Source organism: Sciurus vulgaris (assembly GCF_902686455.1).
Source record: "Sciurus vulgaris genome assembly, chromosome: 15".
NCBI classification, from domain to species: Eukaryota; Metazoa; Chordata; class Mammalia; order Rodentia; family Sciuridae; genus Sciurus; species Sciurus vulgaris.
In genome coordinates, this window is record NC_136476.1 from 90,677,451 (window position 1) to 90,690,103 (window position 12,653).

General features: G+C 52.8%; 1 protein-coding gene across 21 annotated transcripts in view; it reads left to right on the forward strand.

The window, feature by feature from the left end:
• The window catches only part of EHMT1 (euchromatic histone lysine methyltransferase 1), a 151,952-nt gene that overhangs the window by 127,631 nt on the left and 11,668 nt on the right, over nucleotides 1-12,653 (forward strand). For all 21 annotated transcript variants that reach the window (XM_079112741.1, XM_079112748.1, XM_079112755.1 and 18 more), the window contains 3 exons: nucleotides 3,937-4,038; nucleotides 5,224-5,328; nucleotides 11,778-11,932. In XM_079112741.1, coding sequence (XP_078968867.1) covers nucleotides 3,937-4,038; nucleotides 5,224-5,328; nucleotides 11,778-11,932 — 362 coding nt within the window. The remainder of the gene's footprint in view (nucleotides 1-3,936; nucleotides 4,039-5,223; nucleotides 5,329-11,777; nucleotides 11,933-12,653) is intronic.

Consider the following 12,653-nt stretch of genomic DNA (forward strand, 5'->3'; position numbering starts at 1 on the left):
GTGTGGTGTCTATGCCCGTGATCCCAGTGACTCGGGAGGCCGAGGCAGGAGGGTCGCAAGTTCCAGGCCAGCCTCAGCAATTCAGTGAAACTCTATCTCAAAATAAAGGGCTGAGGACACAATGAAACAACAAAACACATACACAAAAACTTAGTCTTTCATGTTAACACTCATTATTTTTCCCAAGAAAAAAATGACTGTCTTCTCTATACTAATTTATCAATTCCTATTTCAAATCAAATCAAGTTTTTACTATTTTGCTATCATTAATGCTTTTCTGTAATACCACTTCAAATGACATTTTTAGTCAGATTTGTGTATTAATATCTTATCTTCAGCTTTCATTAAAAACTGCTTTAGTAAGTGTTTTCATGTTAAATATTTGTATAAGCTTGAATTTTTTTTAGGATAGATTTATGGGTGTGGATTACAAACTAAAAATATATAAACAAAAGAATATATATATATATAAACATTGTTAATGCTGTTCATACATCTTTCTAAATTGTTTCAGGAGTTTCCAAGTGCACCTTATTTTTGCTGTCCATTACAAGCTTTTTAATGTTAACAATTTGATATGCCAACATGTTTGGGGTTTTTTTTTTTTTTTTTTTTTACTATTTTTAAAAATTGCTTTTGTCAAAAAAAGTCAACATATTTTCAAATGCAGTTATATGCGCATCGAATATTTTTTCAAGTTTTTATTTAGTTCTTTTTAAAGTTTACTTATTTATTTTATGTGGAAGACTTTGGTGGCTCTGAGTCAGTGCTTTCCGTGGTGGTGGGCAGGCACTCCATATCTTCCCCAGCTTGTGCCAGGAGCCAGTTCCCACCCTCCTCACAGGACAGGCAGCTGGTGCCCAAGCAGACACCCTAGCTGAGGACCCAGGAGCAAGTGCTCAGGGCTGTCCTGGGGCACCGGGAACCTGCAGGTGGGCTTTGGAGGAGCTGCCACTGGGCAGGCGTCTGGAGTTGGCAGCCCCTCCATGCCTTGCCGGAGATGGAGGGCAGCAGAAGAAAGGGAGATGGGCCACAGCAGCCGTCAGCATGCAGAGCAGAGTGGGCCACTGTGGGATGGGAAGGAGAGACGAGTGGAAGATATTGTGTGGACAAATGAGGGGCACAGAGTTCCCATTCTGGGGAAAAATGGCCATCCATGATGCAGGAAGCCCAGCAATTCCCCAGCAAGGTAAATGAATGCAAAGAATACCTAAGCACACATGCTCAATCTGTTGGAGCCAAAATATAGAGAATCCTACAAGCACCAGAGAAAAACTGCCATCACAGGTAGGGAACGCTGCTGTGAACGCTCTGGCTTCCTGCCTAAGCCAGGGGCCGGGGCCAGTGGAAGGACAACCTGAGAAGAGGACGTCAGCTCAGAGCTCGCGCCCAGAGAAAGGGGAAGTGGGCTGGAGCCCATGCAGGCCAGCAGAGCCGGCAGGGCCTGCCCGCAGGGTCACCTGCAAAGGATGCCAAGGCCAGAGGGAGGGCAGAAAGCAGAAGAAGGCAGGTGTGGAAGGCTCTTCTTTCTTTAAATTTCTTAAAACGAAAGCAGTGATAACTTTTAATGGCCATTTAAAGCAATGATAACTAAAGGCCTTATGCAGTGTCCACACCTGCAATCCAGACAACTTGTGAGGCAGAAGAGGAGGGTTTTGAGTTGGAGGCCCTCAGCACTTAGTGAGGCCGGGTTTGGAGTTCAGTGGTAACCCTGGGTTCAGTCTCCTGTACCAAGGAAAAAAGGCAGTGGTAGCTAGGTGGAGCGTGTGTACATCCCAGAGCACGGAGTGTGACCTCAGAAGCACAGGGAGATGAGTCACAATCCTGTGGGGTCGCTGTGCTCGGAGGAGACTCAGAAGACTCAGGAGGAGAGGGTATTAAGAAAAGAAGCATAGCTTTATGGGGAATTAAAGTGGAATACTGAAAAATGATCTGTGCTCCTGAAGTACAGGGACGGTGTGACAGACAGACAGAACAGCAACATGTGTCCTTGCTCAAGGATGCCCACTGAGCTCTCCACACACAGGCAGAGATCCAGCTGGACAGTCACGTGAAGTTAGATGTGGACAGGGCAGACAGCTTGAGGATTGGGTGTGAAAGGTAAAGGTGCGGGACTCTCCAAAGTAATAGGGAAAACTGTGATTCCAATAAAAAGAACTGCCAAATAAGATAAAAGAAAATAACCCAAAAGAAAAATGTGCAAAGACCATAGGCAGGCTGCCTACAAAACAGGAAATAATAAATTGATACTGGTAAATGGATGAAGAAAATGTGGTACATGTGCATAATGGAATATTAGCTATAAAAAAGAATGACCATGATATTCGCTGGTAAATGGATGAATCTGCAGAGTATCATGCTAAGTGAAATAAACCAATCCCCAAAACCCAAGGTCGAATGTTCTGTCTGAAATGCAGAAGCTAACCCAACAAGTGGGGAGGGGAAGAACAGAAGTTGAGTGGATCAGACAACGGGAGTGAAGGCATGGTGGGGCATGGGAATGGGAAAGACAGCGGCATGCGTCCAGTGCGTCCTTCCTGTGCGCACATGTGGGTACACCACAGTGAATCTCCACATTGTGTACATCCCCAAGAATGGGATCCAATTAGAGCGCGACAGGCTTCAAAACAGACTCTGCTGTCGTAGTTTTATGGCAGTAAAAGCAGCGAAAGAGCTACATGTTACCTACAAAGACGAGCCTCAGAAACGTCCTCTTGAACTAGATAGAAGCTGGAGAAGGACTTCGCTTGCCAGAGTCCATCTTAGCACACGTTGAGCACATCATGAGCGTATCAAGAGGCATGTTGGAGGAAGGATTAATTCAAGAGCGTGGTTACCTTGGGGACGACGATGGGGCGGGTGGGCACTGGGGCGTGTTCCCTCCGATGAGAGGTATGCAACAGGCTGCTCTGAACCCAGTGGGCAACAGCCTTCCCCTGCCCTCTGCCCCCCACCTGCTTGGGGCAGGGACTGCACGTCCTGAGGCTCTTCTCTTGACTCGTGTGTTCATTTGCCAGGGTGGCGGCACCTGCCACTTATGCCGCTGTCCCTGGCAGCTTGTGGCCCTCTTTCAGTGTTTGTGCTGAGCCCTAGTAACGTGGGAGTCAGGCTGGGGTTGCTCTTAAGGAAGGTGGTATCCTGATTAACCACAGTTCGAGCAGAAGTATGTTTGATGATATGTGCTGAAATCCAGGGTTCTCGGCTCTGAGATAGAAAAGTAATGCAAAGACGAGGTCCGGGCAGAGGCAGGCCTATGGGAGCAGGGGCAGGAATCCGTGTGTGGTCCTGTTATCTCTGCAGGAGCCTGCCCACTGGGCAGGTGGGTACTCTCTGGTGGCCTCTAGCCCAGCTGTCGCCAACCAAACTGGATAGCCCTTGCGGCTCATCTGGGGACTTCTGGGCCTGTCCTGACTAGTGTGATCTGCAGTGTCCTTGAGGACACAGCTGCTGACACAGTGTGCCTGGCAGCAGGGATCCAGGCCCAGGGAGGGGAAGGTACGGGCTGCCTGCTTCCCGCTCTTCCCACCCCGTGTTGTTCTAAACCCCAGCACTGTCACTGACTTGCTGTTTTCTATGTGCCGTGTGGCACTTGGCTCTCAGAGGGCCGAGTGCTCTGCTGTGGTCCAAAGCAGGTCCCGGGATCCTATCAGGACCGTTCTGAGCAGTGCTTGCACCACACACTGTCCTGGCGAGAGCCCTCATCCCCTGACCATGCAGTGCAGGGTGGGTGGGAATGTGCAGGTCTGGTGGTGGCGCGCCTGCTGGTGTGTGGTGGAGGCTGCTGCCACCTGAGGCGCAGCTCTCAAGGGGCAGGGGCTTGGCGCTAGGTGGTGGCCGGGGACAGGACGAGCAGGAGTGTGAGAGCAGGAGTCTGGCCCTGGTGGAGGGCCACAGCAGGAGCTTGGTGTCCTGGACTGAGTGGCATTTGTGTTGCAGGATGCAGAGGGCTCCACGTGTTTGCACTTGGCTGCCAAGAAGGGGCACTACGATGTGGTTCAGTACCTGCTTTCCAATGGACAGATGGATGTCAACTGCCAGGTAGAGCCGCATCCCTGTTCCATGGTGTATCCCCTTCACAGCCCCCAGGTCCTGAAAGGCCTTGTAGCTGGCGTGTGGTGTGCCAGCAGCTCCTACCTGGAATGGCACCCACTGGCCTCAGGGCTCCCGGCTTCCCTCAGCCTGGCTTGCCCCTGACTGTGGCTGTGGTCTCACTGTTCACTCAGCCAGTTCCCATTGTCAGAACCACAGGGTGCTGTTGTACCACGTAGTGACCTGTGGTCAGTGCTGGGCATACAGTGGATGTCTGCAAGTGTCTGTCAAGCCAGAGAGTGCCCTAAAAAGGCCTTGCATCCAGGCTGCTCAGCAGTGGGCTTCCAGCGTCTCAGCTCTGGGGCAAGTCTCCAGCTCCCTCGGGAGGCTCTGTCCTTGCCTCGGCCCAGGCCCTGCCTCGCTGCCTGCGGTGCAGACCTGACTCCTGCGTCCTCTTGACTGGTTCCCTCTCTGCTCAATCTGCAGCGTCACCCATCTGCTGGATTTTATTATTCCCTGACACATGCCCTTGTTCATGAGGTCGGGCTGCCCTGTGCCCTCCCTACCCCTCTGCCCAGTGCCCAGGGCCTGGCGATGCCTGCTGCTGGCAGTGGTGGAGGCTGCGCGGGGGCCTTGGGTCTGCTCAGAACTGGCAGCACAGTCCTCAGGCCCTGGAAAGCACCTTTTTCTGATTTGAATGACGTGACCCGGAAATAGTAGGTGAGCATAGTAGGAAGACAGCTCACATGGTCTGTGGTTGATCCGGAGACCTTTTTGCCCTGGTGTCCATCTGTTGGCCTGTCTCCTGCTCGAAGTTATCCCTGAGGTCAACAGGACCAAGGGAAAGCCTTGCTGCTCACGCTCCTACCAGTCTTCCTGTGGGTGGTGCTCCCTGGGTCTCTCTGGACTCATCATTTTTAGTCTCTTTTCATGCTGCCTGGACCAGGTTATGCCCACTCCTGGCCTGGACTGGGGTGGGCGGCCAGTAGCTCCACCCCTCCAGGGGGCTGTGGGAGCCATGCCTATGGGAGGGCCCGGGACCAGTTCTGGCTCCTCCTGCATGCTCAGGCCTCCAGAGCATGCTCTGAGCATCACGCTGCCAGCTGGGGTCTCTCCAGGCCCAGGGAGAGATGTGTGCGTTGCATGGATGTGTCTTTGGCAGCTGTGGCAGCCTGTCTCCTTTCTTGCACTCAGGACGATGGCGGCTGGACTCCCATGATCTGGGCCACTGAGTATAAGCACGTGGAGCTTGTGAAGCTACTGCTATCCAAGGGCTCCGACATCAACATCCGGGACAACGTGAGTCTCTCAAAGCTAACAGAGAACCCCTGAGGACTCAGCCTCCTTCCTGGGGGGTGGCGGGTAGGGCCACTGGGATGGCTTCCGCATTCCAAAGGGTCTTTTGTGTCTAAAGCTGAGCCCTGGCATCTGGCGTCCGACTTCTTGGCATTAGCAGCTCACTGGCCCAGTAGCTGCTTTATGCCAGAGGTAAACAGGTACAGTTCCAGAGAGATCAGTAGATTCATAGGGTGTGTGGCTTGTGGTGCACATCTCTTCCTCATCCTCCCTGCTTTTGGCTCGTGTCCCCAACTGTCCCCAAGGAGAAGTCCAGGGAAAAGTCTCCCAGGGCTGGAAGAGAAAGAAGGAAAATTGAACCAACAATGGTTCGAGATACTGCATTGATGGTCAATTTTGTGGCACTAGTTTATTTGCCCAGAAATTAGGGTCTGGGGTCAGGTAGATGGACTCCCGTGTCACGGAAGCCTTCCAGCCTCACTGCCTGATTGCTGTCAAAGGGCATTTTCTGGGCGGTCTGCAGGGACCTTAGGAAAGGGGACGGGGAGGGGCAGGCTTGGGTGTGGGCACGGTGGCAGGTGCGGTGAAGGAACGGGAGCCTCTGCCGCCTCCTAGAAGTCCCACCAGTCACAAGTGGGAGGCCCAGCACAGGTAAACTCAGGCTGGGGACTAAGGAAGGAGGTGTGGCAGGGTGCTGCTCCTGGCCGCACCGTGCTCTTGGTGGCCTGGCCCACCTGCCAGGACCTGAGCAGCACAGGGGACTTGCAGTCTCTGCACTGGTTGCATCTTGCACCCTGGTTGCGAGCAGTCTCTCTTCCCACCTGGAAACCAAGGGTCCCCATGCAGGCACCCAGGCCTCTTCTGGGGTGTCAGCGTTTGGCCACTCTGCTGGGGGCATCCGTGGCGTGGCCTGCAGCCTCCGTGCACTCGTGCCTTGCTGTGTCCAAGCCTTCCCTGCCCACCGTCACAACAGGGCTGGGTGGGTGTCTAGACGAGGATTGGAGGGAGCAGGATGAGTCTGGGGCCAGCAGAGCTCTGGTTTCCTTGTAGTGGGCAGGTGCTGAAGGGCCAGTCCATGGTAGGGTTATCCCATTGGTGGAGGTGGGGGCAGCACATGGGGGTAATGAGCAGTGGAGCAAAATCTTCCCCTTGTGGCCAGCCAGAGGAAGGGGCTTTCTTGCAGGGCAGGACCCCTGTGCTGAAGACTCCTCACCACCTCACCTCTTAGAGGTCCTCCCACCTCCCAGCAGTGCCACACTGAGGAGCAGGACTGGAGCACAGGGCCTCGGGCACTGCTGCGGTCACAGTCCCCGTCTCTAGGGCCTGGGCTGACACACAGGCCGCACTCAACCTGTCAGGTTTCAGTGGGTCTGGACTTGGGGTGCTGGTAGCTTTTTCTGTGAAGTGGAAAGGTTGATTAGCTTTTTAGATTGTTGTGTTTATACTGGGGCCCTTTATTTAGCAGCCAGACTGTGTGAGTTTTTTGAACCCAGGATCTCAAGACTCTTACCTCTGAACTATACCCCACCCCCCATTTTAAATTTTTTAGATAGGGTCTTGCTGTACTTACTGCCTAGGCTGGCCTCAGATGTGTGATCCTCCTGCCTCAGCCTCCCTAGTGTCTGGGACTACAGGTGCTGCTGCCATGCCCTGCTGACTATGAGACTTTAAGTAGGGTAGGTTCTGGCTCTGGAGGCCGTCAGCACAGTGCAGATGGCCAGTGTGTGAGTCGTTCCTCTGGAGTCCTCTCCTGCACCCAGGCCCATTGATCTCTGCTGTGCCCTCTTGGATTGGGCGTTCGTGGCCCTTGTTGGTTTTCCGCCAGACTCTGCTGGGCCCTGCTAGGTGGTTTTCTCTGAAGTGCCCACCTGCCTTTGGTGCAGCTGTTCCGAGGCTGACCCTCATGGCCTCTGGGGCAGGGCAACTGCTTGCTGCCTCAGGTGTCCTCCATGTGGGCCTGCTTGCTGCCCTTTCTTGGTAGATACTCGGTGGTTCCTAACGTCTGACCGTCACAGCTGTGATAAACATACACGCCTTGACTCGAGTGTGTACCGGGGAGAACAGGGCTGGGTCCAGCTGTAGGTGTGCTGTTTTCCAAAGTGGCTGTGCCGTCTCTGTTGTGTGAGGGTTCTGGCTGTATCTGGATCAGTCCCTGTAGTTCTAGCCCTAAAGTAGCTGTGTGGTGTCTCATAGTGGCTTCAATCTTCATTTAATTTCACTTTATTTTCATTTCTGTATTGACTAATAATTATCTTTTTGTGGATTCATTTGCCATCTGTGTATTTTCTTTGGTGAAGGGTCTGTTCAGATCTTTAGCTTGTTTTTGTTGTTGTTGTTGGGTAGCTTATTTTCTTGTTCTCAAGTCTCAAGAGACTTTTTCTTTTTAAATTCTGAAAGCAAGCCCTTTATCAGATACACTTTATAGATCTGTCTTTGGAAGGTTTTGAATTGTTATAGAGCCCAGTTTATCTCGGTGTGTGTGTGGCTTTGGGTGTTCTGTTTGTGAAATCATCGTGCCATTGGAGATGACAAGACCCTGAAGGTCTTCTCCGTGTTCCTGCAGCAACCTCACAGTTACAGGCTTTGTCTGTGTCTGTGAGCTATTTTGAGTTAATTTTTGTTGTTGTTGTTGTTGTTGTTGTTGTTACTGGGGTTTGAACCTGAGGACACTCAACCACTGAGCCACATCCCCAGCTCTTTTTATTTTTATTTGTAGACAGGTTCCCACTAAAGCTGCCCACGCTGGCCTTGAACTTGGGATCCTCCTGCCTCAGCCTCCTAAGTTGTTGGGATCACAGGCGTGAACTCCCACACCTGACTCATTGAGTTTCTTAGATCTGTGGAATAGGGTCTTGTCACATTTGGAAATCGGTGGTCTTTAGTTCTTTAGTTGCCTCTTTGCACCCATTTCCCCAGGTCTAGATACATGTGTGTTAGGCTGCATGAAATGCCCACAGTCCGTGATGCTCTTGTCAGTTTCTGAAGTCAGCTTCGCTCAGCTTCGGCCTGGCTGATTTTGTCGCTGGGTCTCAGCTCACCCCTCTCCTGTGAGGCACGTGCGCTGTCGCTTTCTTTCAGCTGTGGTGGGTTTCAACCCCAGGGGTCTGTGGGTCCTTGAGGCACTTGCAGTGAGTCTCCACTGCACCTCCGAGCATGTGTTCCACCGGCCGCGTGGCAGCCATGCCTACCCACCTAGCACCCGTGGCTATCCTGGGGTGGTTGGCAGCTCCTGAGGCCTGCTTCTGTGTGGACCTGGTAACCTGTGTTTTACAGACATCAGGGCATTGGGGTCCTTGCCCCCTTGGGACTCGAGTTCTGCCCTGGGCTAGTGCTGGCCTGGGTCAGGCTCAGGCATGGAGTTTGCTGTCCATGCTGGTAGATGGCTCCGGAGCAGCTCTCAGTGCTGGAGTGATGCTGCCCCACTGAGGCAGGTCCATCCTGCATCCTCCAGTCCCTGCCTGTGGGTAGACAGTGCCTCTCTCCTGCCTGGGGGACAGGCCTGGGAGGAAAGGCCCAGAACTCTGTCTCCTACCCTGAGCTCTGGGGGCTTTGCCTGGTCCCATCGTGTGTCACTGGGACCTGCGTTGCTCCGGTACCATCGCCGAGTGTGCAGTGCTGGGCAGCTGTGTTTCACACACTGTCCTGCTCCTTCCTGCCTGCTCCACTGAAGCAAGCACAGGCCAGGGCACCGCCCCCCACAACCAGGGAGGGAGCAGTCCCACGAGAGGAGGGTCATGGATGGTTGGGAGTTCTCAAAAGTGAGATTCTGTTTACAGAATCATGAATCATCCCAATAAAGGAAAAGAAGCCCCTGAGGAAACAGGGTTTGTTTTTTGTTTTTGTTTTGATTCATTGTACACAAATGGGGTACAACTTTTCATTTCTGTGGGTTGTACACAGTGCAGATTCACACCATTCATTAATCTTACATGTACATAGGATAGTCCTGTCTGTCTCAGTCCACTATCTTTCCTTCCCCTGCCCCCTCCCGCCCCATTTTCCTCTACACAATCCAAAGTTCCTCCATTCGTCTCTTGCCCCCTCCCCCTTACGTATCATCATTCACTTATCAGAGAAAACATTTGGCCTTTGGTTTTGGGGGCTTGACTTATTTCACTTAGCATGATATTGTCCAACTCCATCCATTTACCAGCAAATGCCATAATTTTATTCTTCTTTATGGTCGAGTAATATTCCATTGTGTATATGTACCACAGTCTCTTTATCCGTTCATCAATTGAAGGGCATCTAGGTTGGTTTCACAATCTGGCTATTGTGAATTGAGCAGCTATGAACATTGATGTGCCTGTGTCACTGTAGTATGCTGATTTTAAGCCCTTTGGGTATAAACAAAGGAGGAGGATAGCTGGATCAAATGGTGGGTCCATTCTAAGCTTTCTGAGGAATCTCCACACTGCTTTCCAGAGTAGCTGTACCAGTTGCAATCCCACCAGCAATGTATGAGTGTGCCTTTTCCCCACATCCACACCAACACTTGTTATTGCTTGTGTTCTTGATAATCGCCATTCTAATTGGAGTTAGATGAAATCTTAGGGTGGTTTTAACTTGCATTTCTCTAATTACTTGAGATGATGAGCACTTTTTCATATGTTTGTTGATCACCTACCTGTACATCTTCTGTGAAGTGTCTGCCCAGTTCCTTAGCCCATTTATTGATTGGGTTCTTTGTATTTTTGGTGTAAAGTTTTATAAGTTTTTTATAAACTTTGGAGATGAGTGCTCTGTCTGAAGTGTGCATGGAAAAATATTTTCTCCCACTCTGTAGGCTCTCTTTTCACATTATTGATTATTTCCTGTGCTGAGAAAAAGTGGAGTTTTCAGATGTATGAGGAGATGGAAACCAGACAAACAGCAGAGGTTAGAAAGTCACCTAGGTTAACAGTCAGGTAAGAGCCCTGGCACACTAGGTTCTGAGGGACCCTGCAGTCAAGGAGAAGGTGTTTACTTCTGGTTTTTCCTTTGAGAGCAGAGGAGGCAGTGAAGCCCACGCTCAGGGCGGCAGCTGTTGGCAGGGAGGATGGTGAGACATGACACCCCCTCTGCTCTGCGTTCTTCTTTGGTAATGTGCACTGAGCAGAGAAGCTTTGACTCTTGGACACTGGACAGGAGATTGTCCAGTTGTCTGAGGGCACCCTAGTGTTACAGATGAGCTAGACAGCCCTCAGTTTGCCCCTGGGATTCTGTACTGAGGCTGCTGCATTCCCAGTAACTAAGCAGATGCTTGGCTTGACTTCGTGGTTACTGGGGAGATTACCTATGATTCCTGAGGGGAAGGAGGCCACAGTGAGCCACCCCTTAGGCTGTGCTGCTAGAGTGGAAGCCATTTAAGGCCAGTCCACATTTATGTCCTGCAGCCGCCGGCCGGAGGATTTGGCCTTGAGAAATTATTCAGCAAAAGAGGCAGAGGGCCTCTCATGCTTGCAGCAGGCGCCCATTTCTGTGTCTGATGGGTCTCCAGCTGCCTAAGCTGCTGGACTAGGAGCTGGAGTGGGTTCTCCGAGGGTGGATACCTCAGCAGCGGGGGGTGGACTGGGTGGGAAGAAGGAATCTGGGCAGCTGAGGTCTGGGGATGTGATCGACCTTTTAGAAAACCTGTTGATTAGCCGGTTTAAATCACTGCTGTCGAGAAGGAAGAGAGAAAGGAGGGAGGTTCCGATCTGAGAGGCAGTGGGACTCCAGGACAAGGGACTGAGCCCTCGGCAGGTTGGGCAAGGGCCTGCAGGAGAGGGGGCCAGCCTAGGTGTGCTGGAAATGGCTGAGCAGAAGTGGGACCTCAGAGGGGACAGGCCCAAGGGGAAGGACCGGGGCAGAGCAGGGGAGGCTAGCGGCAGACGGCGAGAACGGGAGGAGGCACAGGGAGGAGGCCGTCAGCCTCAGGCCGCAGAATAGAGCCATGCATCAGAGGCTGCACGCTGCCAGCAGGCACCAGTGGCAGTCCCAGGGCCAGCGGCACGGTTTCACTTACTTATTATGGTGATCTTCAAGGTAAATATTTATTCATTTATTTAATTATTTGGTACCAGGGGTTGAACTCAGGGGCACTCGGGCACTGTGCCACATCCCCAGCCCTTTTTTTATATTTTATTTAGAGACAAGAGTCTCACTGAGTTGCTTGGAGCCTTGCTAAGTTGCTGAGGCTGGCTTTGACCTCCTGATCCCCCTGCCTCTGCCTCCTGAGGAGCTGGGGTGACAGGCGTGCACTGTGCTACAGTCGGGACTTTTAAAGCAGGAAGAAAGGCTACTGTGGAGTTCAGATAAGACTCTGCTGTCTGGACGTGGAGGCCCTTCTTCAGGTGGTCTGAACTGGCCTGCAGCACCTTCTGGCATCTCCTCGCAGGCCCGTGAGCAGAACAGCTGCCTCACCTGGTCCCAGCACCTTGTGCCTGGCCAGGAGCGGTGTTCACAGGGCTCTTGCTTGTGTCTCTGTCTAGGAGGAAAACATCTGCCTGCACTGGGCTGCATTCTCGGGCTGTGTGGACATAGCCGAGATACTGCTGGCCGCCAAGTGTGACCTGCACGCCGTGAACATCCACGGAGACTCGCCCTTGCACATTGCCGCCAGGGAGAATCGCTACGACTGTGTCGTGTGAGTGTGGTGCTGCCCTGGGCCCTGCGGGTGCTCAGTGGTCATGTCCACACCAGGCCTGGCATCAGTGCAGCCCTCTGTTCCTGGTGGTGGACAAGTGTCCTTCGTGTCCTGCAGGCAGAGAAGTGTCTCTCCCAGTCCCCATCTGAGATCAGCGGCGGCTTGTTCTGGCTCAGGGAGTGTTGTCCTGAGGAATCCCAAATTCTTAGCTAGAGCTGGGGACCCAGATCTCAGACCTGACATTCTGAGCAGAAAGCAGTGTGGGACAGTCATTCTCCAAGTGAGGCCCTCGGAAACCCTGGGTTCTCCATCCCAGAAGCAGGGTTCCCCGCAGAGGAGGATGGGGCTGCCGCTGGCCGTCAGGGCCCTCTTTAAATGTGGAGTCTGCTTCCCATGAGGCCTTCACAGCGGCTCTGGTGGGGTCCTGGGTGGAGTCTTTGCCTCTGGGGAGGATGGGAAGGTGTGACCACCACCTCACCTGAGGCCAGGCTCAGCCACTCCGTGGGTCGCATGGGGCTGCGCACCCTGCTCGGGGCCAGAGTGTGGCCTCTCCCTCTCTCCCCTTCACCTGTGGGTGTGTCTGAAGGAAACCAGAGGCCACCCTCGTCTCACCACCCTTCCTGAGAGCGCGGTGCGACCCTGGGGTGGGGCAGAGTGGGGCCTGCAGCCCCAGGCCTGGCACAGTGGATGGCACTCTGTTCCTAGCCGGCAGACGCGGTTG